Consider the following 24,502-nt stretch of genomic DNA (forward strand, 5'->3'; position numbering starts at 1 on the left):
TCACATTGAAGTCTAGATTGGGACCATAAGCCCTCTCAAGGGTCAGGGGTCACGTTTAGGATAGAGAGCTCTCCCCAGGGACAGTGTGTTCCCCTGTGGGATGCTCTGGTTCTGTCACAGCTGCATGGTGATGGTACTTTGGTGGTGACAAGGCCTTCAGCTCCGCACAACCTCCACCTTTTAGCCTCTCTTACACTGAGCTGAGGGACCCTGTTTCCAGCAAGGGCTCTGGGTTCCATTCTCAAAATTTCAAATGTGAAAGTTGAACTGGACTTTTTTGTCTTCTTTTCTTTTTCTTCAGTTTCTCTGCAGGTGGATATCGTTCCCAGCCAAGGGGAGATCAGCGTTGGAGAGTCCAAATTCTTCTTGTGCCAAGGCAAGTGTTCCGTGTCCCTCCGCGCTTCCAAGCTCACCTCAGAAACTCGCTGGGTGCTGGAGTCTGTGTCTCAAACTCGTAATCCTAGCTACTTAGAGGAGGCAGAGATCTGGGGAAATCTCTGTTCCAGGCCAGCCTGGATATATAATTTTGCGAGATTCCTTCTAACCAATGGCTGAGTCTAACACAGAGATGCTTAAATAGGAAGACCATAGTCCAGGCCAAGCCAGGAAGCAAACAAGACTCCACCAAAGAAAACAGAGGGCTAGAGTACCTGCCTAGCATGCACAAGTTCAACCCCAAGTACCCAATCAATACAAACATCAGACAAGGCAGAAGTTCCTTGAGTGTCCAGTTGATGGCACTATCTAGGTTTCTGGGCATTGTTGTGCCCCGGGATAGAGGAGTTTTCAGGCCCCCTTGTTTCCTCTCAGAGGCTGCCACCATCCGGGTGATGTGTATTTATTGTCTGATTGGCAGTGGAGGGAAGCCCAAGAGTTTTTTTTAATAGGAGCACAACTCCTAGGCAGCAAAGCATCTCGCTTCTCCGGATCTGTGTCCCACTAGCTCTGTCAGTGAAAACAACATGGGCACCAACCAGCAATGCTTTGACAGATTAACTTACGGCTCATTGCTTAGAATCTCCTACCTTGTAAGTCCAAGAAATTCAAAATTTGCCCCAAAGGCAATGCCTAGTGCTTTCTCTGGTTCGGAGGGCATGTGCCCCACAGGTCTGCTGGGAAAGCCTCATGGGGCAGTATTCTGTCCACTGCAGCTCTGGGCTGTGTCAAACCTTGTGTTTTTTTAGAAAACATGCATTTTTATTCCTCCGCAGCTCCTATAATTAATAGAATTAGGCCTCAGGTTCTCTGAATAGGAACCAACTGGGAATTCAGAACATGGCAGAACCTGGAAAGAGTGGAGCTGGATATGAACCGTGGCATTTAGCAAGCAGCTTTTGGCAGGGGGGAGAACTGTTAAGTGCCATCATGATTTGCATCCAATGAGGTAGTTGTGGCCGGCGGATGCACCCGCTCCGGCTCTGTCTTCATTACAGCAATCCCAACGATCCGGAGACGCAGCCGTGGAGCCCACAGCACATCTTGCAAATAGTGATATTTATTGAAAACACGATGGGTCCTGAAAGGAAGACTGCTTCATTTCCATACTAAGCATCTGCGTGGGGCTGGATGGGGTGGGTTGGGAGGGGCTCCGTGCAGAGAGGCTGCAGGATCTACATCTGCCGGAACCAAGCGCCCCTGGCTGAGCCGCAGCCCACCATTGGTCAGCTCGGCAGCAGCAGTAGTCTGCCCCTCGCAGATGCCCACAGGAGAGGAAGAGCTACATTTGTCCAAAGTAGCAGGTGCTGGAATGACATTTATGCTGGTATGCACAAACAGATGCTAAAACCAATGTAATTGGAGCCTATACTCTTAGACTAGACATTGTCTCATGTCTCCAGCTCAGAGGATTCTAATCCAGTCCTTTGAAAATAAGCTGGTCAGTGGGCTCATGCCCACTGATATACTAACTTCAGCATATCTAGAAGTACATCAGCTCAGTACACAGGATACAATCAATGATCAACAAATGAACAGGAAAGCAATAGGAGCCCAGGCATGTGTGGCATCTTTCCCCATCTTAGATATACAATAATGAAACAGATGTAAAATGGAGCTGCTGGGCATTCTTAAACCAGCGGGGTCCCCCTTCCTCACCACCCAGATACCAGTAGCGCTTACTAAATAGCCACTGTCACTCTGCATGAGCTTCATCATCACGATTTCAGCGGTTTGAAAAGAATCTCTCCCTCCCCAGTGGCAGGAGATGCCAAAGACAAGGATATCTCCTGGTTCTCCCCCAATGGAGAGAAGCTCAGCCCAAACCAGCAGCGGATCTCGGTGGTGTGGAATGACGACTCCTCTTCCACCCTCACCATCTACAACGCCAACATCGATGACGCAGGCATCTACAAGTGTGTGGTCACGGGCGAAGATGGCAGCGAGTCTGAGGCCACTGTCAACGTGAAGATCTTCCGTAAGAACCTCCCTCCCCACTTCCGTCATTCTCCATTCTCTGCTTTGCCAGCAGGACACATGGTAGGGTTGTAGAAATAGTGAGGAGGCAGTAAAAGGACTAGTGCGGCCCTGGCAGGATTGTGTTCCCCTTTGTAAGTCTTTTCCTGACCTAACTCAGAGTTCCTCTGTGTTCTCCATCGGTCCTTGGGGAACTCAGAACTCATAAACCACTAGTCTGCCTTCTTTGGCTCAAAATACACAGTTCCCAGAAAGCTGATAGGGCTCCCTCGGTGTCTTGTGGTTAGACCATTGAGGCTTTCCTTTTTACTTCACTGTCCTTCAGCGGGGGATATTGCCCAGGTGCCAGTGGTATCAAACCTCCTTACTTGAGCATTCAGTGCTGCTCACAGCAGGAGATTCCACCTACCACTAAAGCCCCATCTAGAGATGGCACCTCATTACTTTGTTCCAGCGCCTCTGTCCTGTTGACCAGAGTCAACACGGGTGACAGCTAGTGGGACAATACCAGTTGCCCTATATTTATTGTCATTCAGCTTCCCTCCTTGTCTTCAGAATTCTCTTTGCTATAGGGAGACAAAGAAGGGACTGCTATTATAGACCAGTTGTGTTGCCCGTCCGTCTGTCTCACTGGTACCATCCCACGTGGCAAGGAATTCTCGGTGAAGATACTCCTTCCCCTTCTGTAGATTGTTTCTGCTATCAGTAGCTAAACACTGGCAGCCTACGTGCCAGCTTCTCCGTCTCCCATCTATGACCAGCTGCTGCTTGGGAGTACCTCTTATAGAACTGTATGAAGGGATTGAGGCCGGCCTGGAACTCAGGTCCAGTAACATAACTCTACTAAGAAGGGCTCTTGTGAGCTAGGAATGTGGCTCAGTGGTAGAGTGCTTGCCTAGCATGCATGAAGCCCTGGGTTCAATTCCTCAGTACCATATATACAGAAAAAGCCAGACATGGCGCTGTGGCTCAAGTGTTAGAGTGCTAGACTTAAGCAAAAAGAAGCTCAGGGACAGTGCCCAGGCCCTGAGTTCAAGGTCGGGACTGGCACAAAATAAAATAAAAAAAAAAAGAAGTGCTCCTGTGAGTGGATCCAGTTTCTTCCTCATGCTTCTCCTGCTCATTTTTCCAGAGAAGCTCATGTTCAAGAACGCACCAACCCCACAGGAGTTCAGAGAGGGAGAGGATGCCGTGATCGTGTGTGACGTGGTCAGCTCTCTACCCCCAACCATCATCTGGAAACACAAAGGCCGAGATGTCATCCTGAAGAAAGATGGTGAGACTTGAATTGCCTGAGACACTATTCATTCCCTGTGAACCCGCTAGATTCCCTCATCTTCATCCTTCTCAGCTTCTGAGGCATTCCCAGGCCAAAAGCACATTCTGGTTCCCCTAGACCCACAATATTTGGACTCCCAAAGCCCAAATGGACATAGGTGATAAATTCCAGCACCTGATTTTTTTTTTCAGTAGACTCTTGCTCTCAGATCTTATTACAGAGCCAGGCTCATGTGAGATCCTGTCAGCCCTAACCCCTACCTTGTAAGACTGAAGGAAGAGGAAGAGGCTCAGCTACCTGCCTGCAGATCTCAGCGGTTTCTGACTGACCCTTGGATAAACACCTGCTTCTTGTCTCTTCTAGTCCGATTCATAGTCCTGTCCAACAACTACCTGCAGATCCGGGGTATCAAGAAAACGGATGAGGGCACTTATCGCTGTGAGGGCAGGATCCTGGCACGGGGGGAGATCAACTTCAAGGACATTCAGGTTATTGTGAATGGTGAGGAGTCCCATTTTTGCTCTCTCTCCATTGCTGCAACTGTGGTTTTCCCCTTCCCTACCACCGCTAAAGCATTTCCTTTCACTTTTTCTCTTTGCTTTCTAAAACAAGTCTGGTCTTCCCAGTCCATTCGTCTCAACTCCTTCATTCATCTCAACTCCCCACCATAACCTCTAGGGGAAGAAATACTCCTTTTCTTTTTTAAATAAACTCGTTGCCTGGGTCTCCCATCAATGATGGGGGATTTGGATGCAAATACTGAACATCTTTTGTCATCTTACAGAACTAGAAAAGTTCCACACACTTCCTAGTAAGTTCCTCTTCTTCCTCATTGTTCTTGGATATTATCATAATTGAGTCCCTCTGGCTCAAGGTCTAGAGAAACTATTTCATTTCACTCTAATTTCAAAACAGTCCAAATCATGGTCCGTGGTTTATGAATCTTAATTTGCAGTGTCAAATAAACACACCCACAGAATCGATCTGACATTTACAAGATGTTTACAGGAAATTATAATGTCAGAGCTAAGAAAATAAGTCACATTTGAATTGTTTTGGCTATTGATATGTATGTTTTTGCCAAACTCTCCCCCATCTCGCTCTTCTTTTGGGGAAAAAGAACCAGTTTGTGTACAAGTTGTTTATGATCATTCTAGGAAAATGACCTTCTTTGGTGAGTTGGTGGGTTTCTTCACAGTAGTAACTATCCTTATGGAGATACTGGTTTGTTTGTTAAATTAACATCGAGGTCCACCAAGCCCGTAGTTATTTAGTGTACATTGATTGAGAAAACACATAATGACAAATAGCTACTGTAAATCACATGCCATGTCAACACGGGCAAAATGTAATATGATAGCATCTAAAGTTGAAAACCAACAATGCATGCATGTGGGGAAATGGTGGGATTTTTGTTCACTGTAATTCTTTAGTCCACACATGAATTTAGGTTTCTTACACTAATTCTATACCCAGGACTCCTGGCCCCTGTGTGGGGCCCTTCTCTGAGTCATTGAGTTCTTTCTTATTTTCACAATCTCCCTGCCATTCTTCTGTCCTTCAGTGCCACCCACTGTCCATGCCAGGCAGAGCATTGTGAATGCCACCGCCAATCTGGGCCAATCGGTCACCCTGGGGTGTGATGCAGACGGCTTCCCAGAACCCACGATGAGCTGGACAAAGTAAGAAACTGACCCCTGCCTTGGGTCATGGGCAAGAGAAGGGGACTATCATAGGAACCGTTTGCATGTTGGTATAGCCTTGACTTGGGGAGGGGCTTCTTGGAAATTCTCCAGGTGAAGAATGGATTTTCAGTTACATCACATTCTCTTGCCTTGTGCAGGCATAAGATTTTTCAGTCTTGTGGAGGCAGATTGGGAGAGCATGGCCGGGTAGGAGAGTCTATGACACCTCTCAGAACACAGTTACATCCTTTGGACAGACTCAAAGGATTAAGTAGCCTTAGGAAAGGAATCTGAAGTCTACATCGTTGAGAAGGGCCCTGGGCTCAGCATCTTTGTCTTTTGCATTTTTGCACCCTACAGGGATGGGGAACTGATAGAGAATGAGGAGGACGAAGAGAAGTACATCTTCAGTGACGACAGTACCGAGCTGACCATCAGGAAGGTGGATAAGAATGATGAGGCTGAGTATGTCTGCATTGCTGAAAACAAGGCTGGCGAACAGGATGCATCCATCCACCTCAAAGTCTTTGGTAAGGAGACTAGGGGAACAAGGTAATGGTTCTGCCTTTTTTTTTAATCTAAGAAAGGACCAGTTCAAGCATGCCCTGCCCTAGTTATCAGTTAGAAGCTCCTTTTGCTAAGTAATTATGTCCTACCCTCCTTTAAGGTTGGCAGTGAATTTCCATTGCTCTTCTCCCTGTGGACTCTTTCTGCAAGGGATTTTTTTGTCTCCGCAGATTATTACACTTGTGCTAATGCTCTTAAGTCTCATGTCTGCTATTGGCTGAGGGAAGTATGCCAGTGGGCAGAAGCCTTGCTTAGCTGATTTCTTAGGACCAGCAGGAACCCGAGGGGAATCGTACCCCCATCCTGAGTGGCAGTAGAATATCCAGCTTTGTTGTTCAGAGAAACAAGAGCCCCAGGGTTCTTCTTGGACTAGAGTTGCTGGGGCTTGGTTTGGAATGAGCATTGACAAAGCCAGCCCTCAGTGGCTGACTGCAGAGGCACGGACAGTGCTGGGAAACAGCACAAGATGGCAGATCTCACAGGGGGGTTCACAAGGAAAAGAAGGAATGAAGCATTTCGAGATACCAAGTTCCATGGAGGCCAGGTGAACAGTAGGAGAGTGATCCAAACACCATGGGCTGACAAAAGACACTAACACAAAGTCAGACTATTGGAAGATGAAACCTTGGTGCTAGAGTGAACCAAGTGTAAGCAGGAGAACTCTATAATCCTCCACTATTTACCTAGTAGCTGGGTGTTATTTGCCTCACTGACTAGAATTATTTTTCCTCCGTTAGTGAAATAAGTTACATTTCTTTGGTGTTATCTCTTTTTTTCTCCTATAGAAACCATTTTAGAGGATAATTGTTTTAAATTGGGGAAAAGAATTCAATTTTCCCTAATGTGTTAGCATTTCGCTCAGATTTGGAATGCCTGTGCTTCGTGCATTACCCAAAACATTTGGAAAATGAACTCATCTCAACTCCTTTTCTTCCGATCTTCAGTCCACCCAGAAGCTTCCAATCCATTGCATTCTTTCTAGTCTCCTCCCTGGAGACTGTTCTAGCACCACCATGCTTCTTGTCGTAAGAATGTCAACCCTTTCTTTCACCCCTGCTGGAGTCCTCTATTCATTTCCACTTACTCCAAGAAGGAGAGCTCTTTGGATATTGGCCATACAAAATTGTCAATCCAGGCTGATAGGCCGTGGGAAGCCAATGGGAAGCACAGAAGCACTGTGTCTGGGGTCTGTTCCCTCATGTACCAAATGAGCTCACAAGACTTGTATGGCCTATAAGCCAGATGTTCCCCCACACCTGCAAGTCAAAGCATTCCTTCTCCCCCGCCACCCTAAAACAAACTCTTTTAGTATACAGTATGAGCTCACATCTGGGTCCTTGCCAGAACTTCTAAAACTGGTATCTTTACCTCGAGTCCTCCTCCATTCTAAATCATCTTGACATGTTCCTAAATTCACCATCTTTAAAATAGAAATGATCACCCCTATTGTGGTGGTCAGTGGTGGAGGCCAGTCAGTGGGGGAAATTCCAGCCACCTAGCCTAATGTCTGTCTTCCTCATAGAGAGCTACCCTCTTCCCAACCCCCCTTTTATATGCCCCAGCTTCTCTGCTTTTATTCAAGCAGTTTGTCTATACTTGGAATCACTTCATTTCCAGGCCAAAGTTGTGCCTGTTTGAAAATCTCATGGCACAGCCCCAAAGCTATCTCCTGGTGAAAGCCCAGAACAGGATAGCATACATCATAGCTCCTGCATCCATTCAATTCTGTGTCTCCTGTCATAGTTAGAATAGGACCTTGTACTTAGAAAATAGATAACTTTTGTTTTGAATGGATGCATGTCATCATTCAAACTCAGAAAAATGTATCTATGTAATTAGCTAAACTTACAGAATTTTTTTTTCTTTTCAGCAAAACCCAAAATCACATATGTAGAGAACCAGACTGCCATGGAACTGGAGGAGCAGGTGACTCTCACCTGTGAAGCCTCCGGAGACCCCATTCCCTCCATCACCTGGAGGACTTCCACCCGAAACATCAGCAGCGAAGAAAAGGTATAGTGTCACCCAAGAGTTTCAGGGTTGTGGAGCACAGACTTAAGGCACACTGAGTCTGTACCATGCCCCGTTCTCTTTGGGGTCCTGGAAAGTGGGGTATGGTCACTAGAGGTCCTGCAATCTCCCTCCCTTAGCTTTCCAGGATGAGGCTTGCTTAGCATCCCTTTGAAGTAGAAGGGGCATGATTCATTGCCTAAATTTGGTAGGGGTGTGGTGCTGTGGGCATGGTTGTCTTAGATGATAGTGATGTTCACACCTGGGGTTTTGGAACCGTGAGGAACAAAGACAAGAGAGACCCCAGTGTAGCAGATGATATGATTATCATCGCAGTAGCATCCAAAGATATAACAGGGACCCGAAAGAGCCTATTAATTCTCTCCCTTGCGTTTTGTATACTCATGCTATATACATGCACTACACGTACGAAAGCTTGGTTGCCTTTGCGTCTGCCTGTATTCTTGGTCACATTTGGAGTTCATTTTGTTCTAAAGGCAAAAATAATTAGCAGTTTCAAGATGATGGTCGATTCACAGAGAGATTGAGAAAACTGTACTGACCCTCCTGGAAAATTAAAAATGACCAGGAATATTTAGCTTTAAAACACATGGACTTATGGCCACTAGAAATCTATCTTTATAATTGATGGTATATAAAAGATGGGTATGAGCCCCTTCATAATGTAGCCCTTTGCTACTGAGTGGGCCAAAATCAGAAGGATGTAAAGGCTTGATTTTAAAACAACGTCAACTCTATTATGGCCCTTCTCCAATATCATTTTGTATATCCTATTGTAATTGCCTTCGTTTTAGTTGGCCGGTTCCCTCTTACCTATTCAGAAGGAATAGCCTTCACCTTAAAGAACATGTATAATGAATTGCTTATTGACTAGAATGTTAAAATATATTAGATCTTCACTTGTTCTGTTTAAAAGGAAATTCCTTAAAAGCAATCAACTCAAATAAAGCCAAAAGGGATAGTGTGAAATACCAGAGCTAAATTTGGAATTCGTATTTGAGGAACTAATTCCCATCCTACTAATAGAAAACAAAGCTAAATCCAATGGAACCCAAACTGCTGTTCCAAATAACCTATTTTTTGGTAAGTTTTGCATCCAGAGTTGATTTCAACTGAACAAAAATGCAACTAAGGAACTGCTAAATATTTTTGAAACTCACATATGCTCTTTGATACGCAAAAAAAAAAAAACCTAGATTTTTTTTTAATGTGATGTGTACTTGGATACTTTCTTTCTCAACCCTGGAACCGAACCCTCAGCTAAGATTTCAGCTCCCTCTTGTGTGTTGTGTGGATTGAATGTACATTTCAGGGCTCAATTCACAGGGCTGTGTCTTGACAGATCTTGCAATATCAGACTTAACAAGTAGATTTGTGCAAAGTGACCCAATGTGATTCTGAAAGCTCCAGTAAAGGACAGAAGCCTCAATCTCAGTTGAATGACACTCTCTATCTTCGCTAGAAATAGCTCAACAGCCAACTGAGACCAGAAAGATTATTAAGATTTGTGCCTACCTCGAGTTCTTTAATAGGTTGGCACTTCTGGTTTATACCTAGGAGTTCACATTCACGGGGTAAGAATAAATAGGCAGAAACTGAACGACTCATCCTTACGAAATACTGAGACTTGAAGGTACCAAGCAGAGCATGTCTCAAGCCTGGAAAGGAATGACTTTTTCTACAATTGAGTTTTCAGTTTAGATCATCTGTCTTATTGGGAGATAATTATGCAAGACCTTTCACATCGCTTGTGTTGTGGTTTTCTTTTGCCCTGGATCCTCTTCCAAGTGTAGTCAACATGATATAATTGGAGGCTGAGTGAGTCAATGTTAGAGCAAATCATCCAAATCAGCCTCTGATAACACCAGACTAACACAGTTGCCTAAATGAAATCCTAACAAAATTTGCCATTTCTAAAGTAATTAAATATTGACATCCAAGAAGCATGATGATATCAGTCTGACAGTTGTCGATAGTTAATAATTAAGAAAAAAACAAATGTGAGCTATGCAGGAGTAACCAGGTCACTTTTTACTTTGGCAAGCTCTCCTCAAGTTCTCCTCCAACTAAAGTTTTTTTGCATGACAGGTAATTAGATAATGAGGATAGCTAGCATCATTGAATTATAGAAGTGGATGAACCAGTGTTTTCTGATAATTGGAGTGATTCAGGAGGCGTGTCAGCTTAGAAATTATATGGAATGGCAGAAGAAAGGAGCCTCCGGAGAGCAAGGTCACATGAAAGACTAGAATCACTAGGGGTTGGAAGGCACTTTTTACAGTTTTCTAGAATCAGTTGGCTTTCTTTTCTAGTATCACTTAGCTTCTCTCTGATGGTGATGGTGTCCAGCCTCTGTGGGACCCTTGGCCAACTCTGTTGACCATGAAGGGATGTTTCCTGTGTCTTCTGCTCCTCAGTGTTCCTTACACAGTCCTTTAAGAGTCACTGAAGCAGCTCTTAGAATTTCCTCTAGCCAGTCTTCCCTTCTTCACTTAGCATTTGAGGCCCTTTGCTCTGTTTTTTGAATGGCATTGTTTCCACATCCTTCACTCTTCCAGCCATCCTGTGCTAGACAGCTTTAGTTCCTCTGTGCTTCCCTAAGTTCCTCTGTGCCATGCCCTGGGTAACTCAGGCAGACCTCAGTAGAGCATCCCCTTGATCTGGACTCCACTGGGAGTTGCATCAGCTCCTAAGCTCGGTCCTCACTCCATTGTTGCTTATTGAGCTTATGGTTGACTAAATGTACCACATTGTCAAAGTGATACACTCCAGGTAATGCACAGGTATCACTCACTCACCTCAACTGACTTAGGTCACATGCAATTGATTGTTTAACCAACAGTGAAAGATGTTTTTTAAATATTTATTTCTACTAAAAATTCTGTCTTGTTGGTTGCATCCCTGTTTCTGAACAGGGTCATAGCGGTGATGTGGAAAGGACCTTCCTTCATTGGGATTGATCCAACAATATAGCATAACTGACCTCTTTCCCCTTAAATATCAATGCATTGCTGAAAATGCTACTTATGCAAATACCCCCTGCCTTGTGAATGGCTGTTTCAGAGCATCTTTCGAACTTGTCCTTCAAAGTCTATGAGTCAGAACATATCAGCACTGGTAGGCTCCCTATGTGTGTGTATTAAAAGGAATGAGGTAGAGCCATCAAGGTGATCCCAGCCCTAAAATCCAAGTGCAGATAACTTTCCTCATGCAACTGTCACCTAACATTTGTGTTAGGGGTTACTTTCAACCTTGGATCAACACTTATGTGACATATCTTTGCTCAAATCACTGATGTAGATATTGACTGGTGAAAGGTCAAGTTCATATTCCTTAAGAGACCACTTCCCTCTGGGAAGTGACTCAGGGCAAAGCACATGATGTCCCCTAGCACCACAGGTGCTCTCTTAAGATTCACATAGCAATTTGGGTGAGGTACAGACTCCTTGAATAACATTTGTTACAATATATGTGAATTAAAGCTGTGTTGTCTTACATCATTGAGTCTGATGTTACTCTTCTGACTGAAAGAGAGAAAAGGCTTTCTTCTAGAGACACACAGTGGCTTTCTAATGGAATATCAATGTTCTTCATTGAAAAAGAAGAGAATAAGCTGGAAGTAATTCTGGGTGTCTGAATGCCCTACCTGATCTTTGATATCATTGGACCAAGTTTAATCACTGGATTGAGAATGGTCATTATCAATCTGTTAAGTGTAATCTGATTGAAGCAGTTTAGGTTAGCAACTGGTAAGGTTAACTCTAGTTGGTTAGATCACTGAGATCATTAAGGTAGACCAGAAGTCCAAAAGTTGGTCCAATTCTAAGTAGTCATTTTTATCTTGACCAAAAAAAAAAAAAAAGGACATCAAAATGGATCAGCTGGAGGATGTTCATGAAGATCTTCGTAATACTTCAGAAAGTTTGTGCATTTGTGTCATTTCACTGATCATCCCACATGGGTTCATCACAAATATTCGCAGGTGTTTGAGTGACTGTTGCTAAATTCCAGGTACCATTTGCATATTGAGCGAGAGCCAGAGGTAATGACTTACATACTCAATCCTTGGCAGGAAAAAAAAAATCCATGTTTATTTGAATGCCTCTGTGCCTTTGAAATGAGGAAAGAAAGGTATATGAGTAAGAGAAAGAAGGAGAGGGGGTTGAAGGCTTGATATCAGAAGACATTGATAGAAATAAAGGCATTTTGTGAACCTTGAATCTTGAGCTAACAGAGTATCCGCAAATAAGAGACATTTTAGAAATTCTGGATTCTTGGGAAACTGGAGCTTTCTTTTCACTGGAAAGACTATCTCAGTCAGTACAAGCTTAGTGCCTGATTTTAAACATTGGTAGAGGTGATTGCGTCAAGCAATCAGAATCTGGTTTATCTGAGATGTTGGCAAGTGTATAACAGGGAACATTTGAGATAATTATAGGAGTGTTTTGCTTTAGTTTATGTACAAATACCTGTAGATTTGTGTGCAAGGCAATAAAACATAGGAATACTTTTTTTAAAAACAACCTAGAATGAACTGTTTGGGGAACATCAGTAATCACACCCTGTGATTTTCCTAAGTGTACGTATTTGCATATCAGATCATCTTAAAATAGACCACACCTCCAACTAAATTATTAAGATGAATATATTTATCATCATTCCACCAAGCACACAGGTAGAAGTCAAGCTATTAGAAGCATTATGTCATTAGCAACTACTTAGTCTAAAAGCCACGGAACTGTGGTGATTTCGGAAGGACACAGATGAATCAGACTTGAAAAACAACCAACCTCAGGTGACATAACTCCCTTAAAAACAACCTCAATTCATGCAGCCCTGGCATGTGACAAACAAGCTTATTAGTGATGTGGAATTGGCAACATTTGACGTGTTGGCCCTGTTATTTTATCTGTGCATGCTCCCCTGTTCTCATTTTCTCCTTCATCCCAGCATCCTGTAAAATCTAAGCCAGCCATCTCCATCTTCATTTCTCACCAGAACTCCTTGCATTTGTGGGCTTACTAACTGTTCACTCATTCGTTTTCGTTCCCCAGATTGTGTGCCATGTCACTAGCACCTTTGTTTCTGTCCTGTCCCCATCTGAACGTCAGGGACAATTAGACATGTATGCCACCTAACAAAAACGATGATGCAGCTTTGAGGTCTTTGACTCCCAGCATGAAAACAGAGGGAAAAACCCGGAAGCAGAATAGATACCCAAGTGCTGGATAAAAATGAAAAACAAAACAAAAGAGTAGGCAAAAAAAAATCTAGTTGTGAGTGGAAAACTCTCCATCTAAGTGTCTCTTCCTGGAGAATGCTATGTCGAATGACAATGGAACAGGCTCCAGCCTGTGAGCCATCTAGCAGTGCCTGCCTTGAAGGGGTGGAGCTTACCATAGCCCCTGGGCATTTGGTATCCTTAGAGACGTCATCCTTCTCATTCCTAATGTACCTCTCTGCTCCTTGCTTTGTTCCTTTTTTAAAAAATAAAAAACTTATTTTTTATAAAATGCATGCAGTAATACAATGCATGAGCATAAAATGGTATTCGTCTATCTGTGGTAAGCTGATGAATAAAATTCAAAGGAAGCAATTTGTTCTGTTAGTACTTTTAGAATATGTGGCTAGAACTAGTAACATCACTATAAAGAAGTCTAAAATATATCTGCTGTTTTCTGGTATCTATATCTACCAAAGATGAGGAATCCCTTTATCTTGGAATTACACGAGATAATGTTCATTAGTGGGGGGGGAGGTTTGAACGTAATCTAAAGCCTTGATTAAATCGGGTAACAAACACACTACGGAAAGTGGGCCTTAGAAACAGTTCAAAATGGAAAAGCAGCTGCATGTGCACGGAATGCAGTATAGTGCATCACTTCTCTGAAGCAACATGTTGTAAAATTTTACTGCTCTCTTGTTGTGTTTTATATCTTGTTCTCTCCAGGCTTCGTGGACTCGACCAGAGAAACAAGAGGTATAGCTTACCTGACCACTAGCCAGTCTTTAGTTTTGAAAGCATTGCAGCGTTAACTCATCATTACAGTGAATAACCAGACATGCTAAACTAATTAGTACGTTGGTTAGATTACGGAATAGGACCATAGTGCTAGACCTTACTTAGTAATAGTTTTAGTTGTTTTTAGAACGAGCAAGCAAGCTGTGTTGGGAGTGGATGAACAAAATCCTTATTATATCCTAAAATGGGATCTTATTCTCTCACTGGTGCTGGTAAAAAATCACATTCAGGTAATTATATTGATAAATATAAATTGTCCAATTCCCAGGCCAGGCATTTTGAAATGATGATTTTTTTTACCCCTTTACTCTCACACAATAGATGTGGCTTTGGACCATAAAGTCACAAAGTGAGTGATTGAAAACCCACTCAGCCCCTTCCTTGGCAGCTCAACTCATCTTGTCGCTCACTTTATTTTATAATAATCGGTCTTGGTCAAATGATCGTATCACATTTCATCTCAAAAGCAACACAAATGACATCTCTTGTTGGTTTACACAAATTGTTAAACATATCTGTTATTTTTATAGAGCAATAAATTGATGAGGTTGGGAATGATTGGTACAAATGGCTTTATATTATATAAAGTCAGTAGCCTTTAGCCTTTGAAATTTCTATGCCTGCTTGCTTCTGACTAGGTAATGGGGGACTTTGTTTGCAACTGAAACTCAGTATTAACCTTAAATTTTCATTGCTTACTTTCCAAGACCCCATGTCCAATCATGCCCACCATCTTTTCCTTGGTTAGTATAAAAGTAGAAAGGTGGTCTACTTTAAAGGAAGTTCAAGGATCTCATCTACAAAGACTTTTATTTTTAATTGAAGTTGCTTTTGTCTGTTTCTCCAAATGAGGCCTGCACACTGTAAAACTATAAACACAGAAGGTCATATAGAGTCTGTATTTTAATTTAGGGAAAAAACTGATCCTTAGTTCTACAATACAGAATGCATGTGTTCAGGTCAAGGCTTTAAATATTTAATGATTCTTAATATTTAAAAGTTGAGTGCCTGCCTAGGCATGGACATTAGTATCTGCAGGGGCACATGAACAAACCTCCCTTGATGCTACAAGGACTATAGTTCAGGACATGTCCTTACTGAAATGCTCCCCTCCCCTGACACAGAAATCATTCAGTGCTGTCACAGTCTGGATGTTTTATTGCCCAAAAGTGTTGGCCCTGTTGGGCTTGGGAAAGGAGAGGAGAAGGGTGAATGATCAATGGGTCTTACGCAGCTCAAGAACAGATGATTTCATTTGCTTTACCTTATACTTCTTCTCCCTGTCATTCTGATCTAGACTTATATAAGCAAAAAGCTGAAATTTTATCAGGGAGCATTAAGATGATGTTAAGAGAATTGTGAGTACAAGTGGAAGTAGCCAGTTTACTCCCAAGAAAGCACACAACACCCTCTCTCCCACCCTACCCCCAACACACTCCATTTTCCAGAAATAACTTTACCTTGGATGTTTCACTTTGGACATAATTGAGGATCAGAAGTTCCATTTTCTTCTATTTGTCTTGTTCAGAGATGAAGACTATAGGCCATATGACAGTCAAAGAAAGCTGGGGTTATGGACAGTTTTGTTCTATAAATGCTGAAAAGCCTTAACACTTTCACCTGGAAGAAGTGAGACAAAAATGATGGATGAGAAGAGAAGACTAACCAACACTGTGCTTGATATATTTCCTTTTCCTAAAAAAAAATCTTTTGGCCATAATGATCTTTTTTCCCTTTTTTTACCATTATCATTGTTAGTATGATCATCATCATCATTATGATCATTATTATTGCTGATACAGTTTATCAGGGCTTCATACATACTTGGCTTTCTTGCTCAGTGGATATTCTACCACTTGAGCCATGCCTCCAATCTTACTTTTTTGCTGATTATTATAGCAGTGGGCTTTTCTGCTACAGCTGGCTTCATACCATGACTCTCTCCAGATCTCAGCCTCCTGTGTAGCTAGGATTGCAGGCAGGAGCCATCAACACTTGGTCACTCTCACCCTGAGCTCGTCTGTTCCCTCTGGGGAAGCCAGCATGGTCAGCATAACTTTTGATCAGGATGTCTTATGGGTGGCACAGCCTGCCTTTGTCCTGAAGCAAGAGTAAAACATTTCAGAGAGAGAAAGTCTATCTACATATCCTCAAAGGCCAAACTGGGCATCTGGCTAATTAGCTCCATTATCAAACCTACATCAAGCCACCAGAAAATGCAAATTTGTTCTCCACAGAGCACCGCCTACTGGCCTAACAACAGAAGTAAATGAGAAACTTGGGGAAAGAGATCAGATAGAAAAAGAAAGAAAGAAAAGAGTTTGGCTGTCCCTACATCCATTTCCTGAGCTTCTCTTTAACCATTTTCTAGATTATTCTGAGTAAAGACTGCTCATCCTTTGCCCAACAGAATACTGTTGTTAATGCCCTCCTTCCTACTTGACCTTCTTTTATCTCTCTTCCAAGTGGAAATATTCTCTGAGCTTTCTGAGGATTGCATGTACAGCAGCCCCAGGATAAATCCAGTCTGTCACAAACAATCATAGTTCATCTCACGGCTGCCCAGGCCAGGGATGGACCTCAGGTCTCCTCTGCCTTTCGTTCTGCTTTTCTTGGGAAAATAGAATGATGAGTAGATCAGGCCAGCCCTTTACAGATACCTGCAGCGATGGCTACATGCTCTGGATATCCCTAATCTTTACTGACAGGTAAAGATTAGGGTTTGGCATATGAAAATAGCCACTGGGCTCGACTGACAGCATTGCCAGTATCCAAGTAGAAGAGTCACAAGGTCTCCAGCACCCTAAGTATCTGTCTCAAGGCTCTTCTAGCTAGGGCTCCTCACTTGTCTGCTGGCATTAACTGGTACCATCTCTTGGGATGCAGTTTCTCAGAGCTGGCCAGTCTCCTAGACTTACAGGTCCAATGGGAACACCAGGGTGTTCATCTCAGAGAGAAGAGGTGCTTACAGCAATGGGTGGTGATGATTTTGCTTGATTCTTCTCCCCTTGCTGGGCAGCACATTCTAGTTTCCAGGTAGGATATATGATGGGGATGAGATTTGTCCTTGAGGGTGAAAGGCACTGCTTATGACAGAGCTAGTGAAACTGTAGCACGAGGCCAGTTCTGCCTTGCTTCTGAGATTCCCAGGCTATCTGCTACAGGGTGTTGTGACTCAGGGCCCCAGGTTTCCAAAGCAACAGAACCCCAGAGGTCCTCTCACTCTCTGAAGACCAAACCCCAATGTACGGCAGATGCCAGATACAGAGTACCCTCCCGTCCATCTTTACAGAACATTATACGCTAGAGATAAGAAGGTGGCCCAGCCGCTAAGGAGTCAGGAATCTTCAGCTGTCCAGCCCCCTGGAGGATTTGGGTTAAAGCCACATGCCTAGACTCTACTGGAGTCAGCAGCCATTTTACTTAACAATGATAAAGCAGGGGAGGGAATCTAGAGCCTAGTGCCTAAGGCTCGTGTGCTTATTCTCTTCTTGATTGCATCCAGTAACCCAGGAAGCCAATGGCAGTGTCCAGGACTAGGAAATGTTAGTGACTATCTTCCTAGATCTGCCTAGGCCTGTCTGTGCCAGTGTCCCTGGAGAAGGAACTCTGGTCCCCCTTGTTCAACAGCTCCTAAACTTGGAGTTGTTGACACTTCCATTTATGAAGTGGAATTGTTTCCCTTTTTTTAAAAAAAAAATTAGCATCGAAGAAAGAGAGGCATCTTCAGGAAAAAGATGGGGGGGTCAGTTTCTCTTGCACAGTTTCCTACATTGGGAGTGTTAGAACTTCCAGGTACACGTACATGCACCATGGAATGGGAGGTAGAGAAACTGGAAGGAAAGGATGAAAGGAAGGTTCCCCCCAAAACCTCATGCGCCAGGGCCATTGCTGCTAGAACTTCTGCTGGCCAGGGCTACTGTTTCCGTTTACTTCTCCCAAACAAAACAGCTTTGGTAGACCTAGCCTGCCTTCACCGCCCCCCTCCAACCCACCCACCTAGTTCAGGCCAATTGACATACCTAAGTGCCCCCATGCACGCCATTTTGGGTACACCCAGGTTTCCATGGTGTTCCCAGGGCCTCCCTAGGAGGAAATCTATTAAGTGAGATTAGATGTTAACTTCAAAGGGGGGTGGGGTGAGGGAGACTGGTCACAGACGAGCTTAGTCTCCCAGCCGTGGCCCTTTGCCCCACTCTGATTCTGACGCTGCGCCTTTCCTCCTGACAGACTCTGGACGGGCACATGGTGGTGCGTAGCCACGCCCGCGTGTCATCCCTGACCCTGAAGAGCATCCAGTACACGGACGCCGGCGAGTACATCTGCACGGCCAGCAATACCATCGGCCAGGACTCGCAGTCCATGTACCTCGAAGTGCAATGTAAGGAAGAACAGGACAGACTCCAGGGAGTGCGGGAGGAGTAGGGCAGGATCAGGACACAGCTTAGACCTCAGCTGCACCCCCCCTCACACACACCTCCCAGGAGCTCTGCCATGTTCCTATAGCAGGTGGCCCTAAGAGGTTTCACGGCCATATTCCCAAGCCACCACCACAGGTTCCACCCTGGGCCTTCTTACAGGCCTTCCATCCTGAGCCTTCCTGTGCAGCGCATGCGCACAGGAACGCTGAAACATACCTGTCTCCACTTCCTTTTTTTTTTCAGTTGGTCATGGAACTTGAACTCTGGGCGCTGTCCCTGAGCCCTTCAGCTCAAAGCTAGCACTCTACCACTTGAGCCACAGCCCCACTTCTGGCTTTTTCTGTGACTATGGTATTGAGGACTCAAACCCAGGGCTTCATGCATGCTAGGCAAGCACGCTACCACTCGGGCACATTCCCAGCCCTCCAGTTCCATTTTGAGACACATCTGCTTCCCCAGAGCCAAGAGACAGGATGTGGAGGGCTCCAATAGCGGTGATCATTCTGATAGCTGTTGTTTCTAACTCATTGCAGATGCCCCCAAGCTACAGGGTCCTGTGGCAGTGTACACATGGGAGGGGAATCAGGTGAACATCACCTGCGAGGTCTTTGCTTACCCCAGTGCTACGATCTCCTGGTTCCGAGACGGTCAGTTACTGCCGAGCTCCAACTATAGCAATATCAAGATCTACAACACCCCCTCAGCCAGCTATCTGGAGGTATGTCAAGGTTGGGGGGTACAGCGGGGTGGAAAAGGCCTTTTATATGTGTGTATACAACGTACTGGGGCTTGAACTCAGGGACTAGGTGCTATCCTTTAGCTTTTTTGCTCAAGGCTGGAACTCTACCGCTTGTGCCATAGTTCTGTGTCCAAGGTTTTTGTGGGGGGGTTTTGGTGGTTAATTGGCAATAAGACTCTTATAGACTTACCTGCCTGGGCTGGCTTTGAACCACAGTCCTCAGTCTCAGCCTCCTGAGTAGCTAGGATTACAGGCGTGAGCCACAGATGCCTAGCTGGATACGCTTTTGAGTGCCACTCACATCTTCTCTCTCGCTTCCTTGGCACATTGTAAACCGGGGAACCATTAGCTGGAGAAGAAACTGCTTTTCTCTGCTGTACTACTGGTCCTGTCTATGGGACTAGACTGGGACTGGAATGAATGATTTGTGCTTTATCCATAACCAAAAGACTTGCCTCCTTCTTTCTAAAGGTGACCCCAGACTCTGAAAATGATTTTGGAAACTACAACTGTACTGCAGTGAACCGCATTGGACAGGAATCCTTAGAATTCATCCTTGTTCAAGCAGGTGAGTGCCACTCGCCCCTCCCTTGCTGCTCATCAAAGACACCTCACGGGTACCAGGATTGCAGGAAGAAGAAAGCACCAGGATCCACCAAGCCAGATGGTCAGGAAACGCAGGGAGTCTTGAAGGTGTGAGGATCTAAGCATGAGATGAATCAAGGAGAGGATCAGGTCGGGAAATGGGCCCGGAGGACAGAAGACAGACAACAGGAATCCCAAGAATGCACAGAAATGAGAGAAATATGTTTTGTGATTCAATGTACTGCTTAGCTGGGTGCTAATGGCTAATGCCTGTCATCCTGACTGCTAAGAAGGCTGAGATCTGAGGATCACAGTTCGAAGCCAGCCTGGGGAAGGAAAGTCTGAGATGCTTGCTTATCTCCAATAAACTACCAAAAGAGCTAGAAGTGGAGCTGTGGCTCAACTGGTAGAGTGCTAGCCTTGAGCCAAAGAAGCTCAGGGACATCACCCAGGTCCTGAGTTCAAGCAGTAGGACCAGCACCAAATAAAAATAATAAGAAGAAGTGCTGCTTATCTGGGTTTCTTTGTATTTTCCACACAGACACCCCATCTTCACCCTCCATCGATGGAGTGGAACCATACTCCAGTACAGCACAGGTGCAGTTTGATGAGCCAGAGGCCACAGGTGGAGTCCCCATCCTCAAATACAAGGCTGAGTGGAGAGCGCTGGGTGAAGAAGTGTGGCACTTCAAGTGGTACGATGCCAAGGAAGGTGAGTGGGGAAGGGAGAGGGTCCCCTGGAGGACTGATCACCTTGGTCCTTGGTATTGAGGGAGTACACTCATGCTCAGCATTCAGCATCTCAGCTTCCTGTTGGAGTCTGGTGACATGGCTCTGCAACTTGAGAGATGTCACCATCTGCCACCCCCATCTGAGTCGCTAAAGAATTAGGACCACAGTCAGATCTTGATGGAGAGCTATTGTCCTTCTACTGCTGGTATTGACATCCTATTCTCCACCATGTGCTGAGCAGAAGCCCCGCATAGATGCTGAACACAGCCGGATGAGTACAGGTTACTCTTGCTGTGGCCCTATCTGTTACCTGTAATGCCTCGCTAGTCCTGCCTGGGTATCTGTACCCAGGAGCTGCCATGTAATTATGACAGGAACCAAATAAACAAGTGGTGATGAGAGAAAGTCTGCTTTAAAGGCAATCCTGAGATATCTTTCTAGTTAAAGATTCTGAAAAGGTCTTCTGGATTTTACTGCAATTGGGAGATCTGAACCCAGAGCAGCAGACAACAGATAGATCTATATCTGACTCCTTCTTTGGTAACTGGGGTAACTCAATGTTGTGTTCTTATAGTGTAGCCCTTGTCTGGTATGGGGGAACTAGGGTGGAATCAGGAACTGGCAGGAATACGGGTCTCTCAGCCATCCAGAGCCAGGTCTCAAGCAATCTTCCTGAGACTTTGTCTGCAGTGAAACCTCCATGGATCATTCCACTCCTGGACAGCTGGAGGGAGGGAGGGACTAAGAGGAGCTGCTACGTAATCAGGACCAGAGACAGAGGAAATCCATCCTTTCTCATACTTACGTTGTGACATTTTCCTGGCTTATGGTTTTCTTTTTATCCTAAAATTGCTTCTAGGGTTGTTATGCTTTTTTATTGTTGTAAAACATACATAAGCTTTACATCTTACCATTTTTAAGTTGTAGCATTAAAACTCATTAGCGTAAAACACAGCCATCATTCCTATCTGTCCCCTAGAACTTTCCTGTCATCCCAAACCAAACCTCTTTGCCCTTGAAATAATAGCTCCCCATTTCCTCACCTACCTTTGGTCCCCACGGTTCCACTTCCTGCAGTTGATCATTTTAGGTGTCTTATGTAGATAGAATTGTACAATATTTGTCCATTTGGCTCTAGTTTATTTCATTTCACGTAATGCCCTCCGGGTTCATCCATGGTGTCATGGGTCAAGTGTTCATCTCCTTTTCAAGGCTGAATAGTATTCCACTGCTTCTCTTTAGTATATTTCATGGATCCGTTTATTTACCAATGGTGGGACATTTAGATTTGCTTTTGCTTCTTGGCTATGGTGAATGCTGCTATTGGAAATGCGGACAGTTACTCTCTTGAGTCCCTGCTTTCAATTCGTGTGTGTGTGTGTGTGTGTGTGTGTGTGTGTGTGTGTGTGTGTGTGTACCTGGAGGTGGAATTGCTATGTCAGATAATGGTACCACTATACTATTTTCCACAGCAGCATTTCATCAGTACCCTTCCACCCTTTGTGATCCGTCCTATATTTTCACAACAGCCAACATGGAGGGTGTTGTCACCATCGTGGGCCTGAAGCCTGAGACATCCTACGCTGTGCGATTGGCAGCCCTCAACGGCAAGGGGCTGGGTGAGATCAGCGCAGCCTCTGAGTTCAAGACACAGCCAGTCCGTAAGTAAAGCCAGCTGCCCTGCCTCTCACCCTCACCTCTGCTCTTCTTGTGCGTAGCCAGGACCCTGAGCTGGCCCAGTTGTGGCTCAGAAGACAGCTTTTGGTCTTTCAGGTCCCTGTGCTCATGATTGCCCACTTAGCCCACTTGGCTCTCAGGGATGGCTAACACACAGTCCTCTTACCCTGTCTTTCTTAAAGGGGTTGGGGAGGCTAATAACATCCAGGGGGTGCTCCCTCTGACATTGCATTGAAGAGAGAGTGAATAAAGCCAGCAGGTGAGTTGGAGGGATTCGAGAGAATTACTACAGATATACCGAGCATCCTGTGCCTTAAAGGGAGAAGATAGAGACGATGACAATTCATCTAAGTCCTGGCGGGCATACCATAGGAAAACAGATTACTGTATGATACGTGTGCAGGAACAGACTTCCCAGCATTTAAAAGGGAAGAGGACAGCCTTGGCCTTGGACATGTTTGGCTCCCTCTTCCACCCACCCCCCCAAGCACCCCCCACCGGAGCATTCGGTTTACCTGCCTCATGGGCTATCTCTCTCTCCAGAGAGCTGCTTCTCCCTGGTGCTGCTCAGGGCTGCCTTTGTTTCCCCTTATCATCCTCTCTTTCTTTAACCCATGCCTGCCCAGCTTTTGCCCTTGCTTTTTGCAGCACTAGATAAGCCCTGCCCTGGCCATGTCCTTCTACCCACCAGAGTTTCTGTCCTGAGAGGCTCGTGAGTCTGTCTGGATGAAGACAAAGCTGTACCTGGACTCCTTGATTTCCACAGAGCTCCTGGGCTCTCCCTGGCCCCTGGATTTAACATGCATGAGAGAATCCTTTGCTTGCTGGCCTTCTAAGCCAGGGAGCTGCAAAGGAATCACCTTACCTCATCCCAGAAGTAGAATAGCCCATCTCGTCTTCCTTCTGCAGGGATTGCCTCTTTCTGGATTAGACGTAATTTGATAATTTGCCTTTCCAGCTCCATGTGCTCTGCAGGTTCTGTTCATTTCTTTTACATCTTATTTTTTTCTCCCCCCCCCCACCCCTTGGGTCTGTCTCTTGGCTTTTCTTTTCGTCTGTGTTCCAACCATGGAAAATGCAGATAGCCCTCCTTCACGTAAGTGCCTCTTCATACCTCATTACCTGTCTCCATAGCCTTAACATCTGCTAGTTCTAGTTCTTAATTTAGTTCTGGTCCCCTTTTTTTGTCCCCTAGAGGCTGACATAGATGGTGCTGTCTAGGCCCTAACCACACTGACCTTAGTCTAGTTGTGCCCTTGTTAACGTCTGTAGGTTCCTCCGAGAGGCTAACACTTCTTGTTTTAGAGCATGCAACTTCCGTGTGTTTTGAAATTGTCTATTTATTAATTTTTGCGTGTGATGATTACCCTGTGGCAAAGATAACGTTTGCTGAGCCAAGCATGGTGGACTGTGCAGATGGTTCCTGAGTAACACGCTACAGCACTTCCTTACCTTTAGCCAAGATACCAGAGAGCTAGCTGTCGATTCCTGGTCTACCTTCAAGCAGAAAAGAACCTGAAAGAAATTTCCACATTTTGCTTTTTAGGATAGAAAAGTCTAGAACGCAGTTGCTTCCCTGTGTTTCTGTCTGTCAGTGGGTAGTTAGAGGGGAATAGCAAGACTGGCTGGGGAGGCCCCTTGTGGCAGCTGCCAGGGTAAAAAGTGCACCATGAAGCTTGTCCGGCAGGAAACCGTTCAGGGTTTAAACCTTCAGTTCCAGTCATCTCTGTTTGTTAGCAGTAGATAACTTGTAACATGTGTTTGGAACAAACTGATCTGCTAAGTTTACAACTCTGCTGGTCTCACATAGAGAGGGAGAGAATTCCCATGGAAATGACACACTACTTATGCAGGCTACACATGCAGGACACAGGAAACACAGCGTACACAGAATGGACCTGTTGCTGTAGGAAGTAGAACTGTTATCTGATGCCTCAGTCTACACACAGACTCCCCAAACTTTCCTTCACAGAGGCCTGGCTCCTCCTTCCTAAGCTGAGCACAAAGTGGAGTGGAGCCAAGTGTCACCCAGATAGACCCAGAAAGAAAGGCATTCAGGAAAACTTCCCTGTTGAAATGTATTCTGAAATACTGCAACAACAGCAAAAACAAAGTTCACAAAGTATGGTTGTTCTGAGATTTTTTTTTTGAGCTAGATAAAATCTACCTCAGCCAAGTTGACGTCTGAAAGTACTAACTCAAGATGGTGACAGAGTGGCAGGTGCAGGGCGGGAAGGAGAGCATGTAGCTATAGGACTGTCAGCCTATTCTTGGCTGGCAGCTGTGCCCCCACAGGAGCCCAGGAGGAACAGCTCCTTCCTTCTATATTCTTCTAGTAAGCCCTAACAGAGT

The 24,502-nt window shown here is 44.8% G+C and overlaps 1 protein-coding gene across 1 annotated transcript in view; it reads left to right on the forward strand.

The window, feature by feature from the left end:
- Window positions 1-301: 301 nt before the first annotated feature.
- Ncam1 (neural cell adhesion molecule 1) overlaps window positions 302-24,502 on the forward strand; it is a 61,497-nt gene continuing 37,296 nt past the window's right edge. The window contains exons 1-13 of the mRNA XM_013009565.1: window positions 302-376; window positions 2,195-2,413; window positions 3,545-3,688; window positions 4,055-4,192; window positions 5,256-5,373; window positions 5,737-5,906; window positions 7,814-7,956; window positions 18,227-18,377; window positions 18,951-19,135; window positions 19,628-19,724; window positions 20,283-20,453; window positions 22,003-22,134; window positions 23,232-23,246. Of these exons, the coding sequence (XP_012865019.1) occupies window positions 3,553-3,688; window positions 4,055-4,192; window positions 5,256-5,373; window positions 5,737-5,906; window positions 7,814-7,956; window positions 18,227-18,377; window positions 18,951-19,135; window positions 19,628-19,724; window positions 20,283-20,453; window positions 22,003-22,134; window positions 23,232-23,246 (1,456 nt within the window). The 5' untranslated portion in view covers window positions 302-376; window positions 2,195-2,413; window positions 3,545-3,552. The remainder of the gene's footprint in view (window positions 377-2,194; window positions 2,414-3,544; window positions 3,689-4,054; window positions 4,193-5,255; window positions 5,374-5,736; window positions 5,907-7,813; window positions 7,957-18,226; window positions 18,378-18,950; window positions 19,136-19,627; window positions 19,725-20,282; window positions 20,454-22,002; window positions 22,135-23,231; window positions 23,247-24,502) is intronic.

Source organism: Dipodomys ordii, unplaced genomic scaffold (genome assembly GCF_000151885.1).
Source record: "Dipodomys ordii isolate 6190 unplaced genomic scaffold, Dord_2.0 Scaffold10, whole genome shotgun sequence".
Classification (NCBI taxonomy): domain Eukaryota; kingdom Metazoa; phylum Chordata; class Mammalia; order Rodentia; family Heteromyidae; genus Dipodomys; species Dipodomys ordii.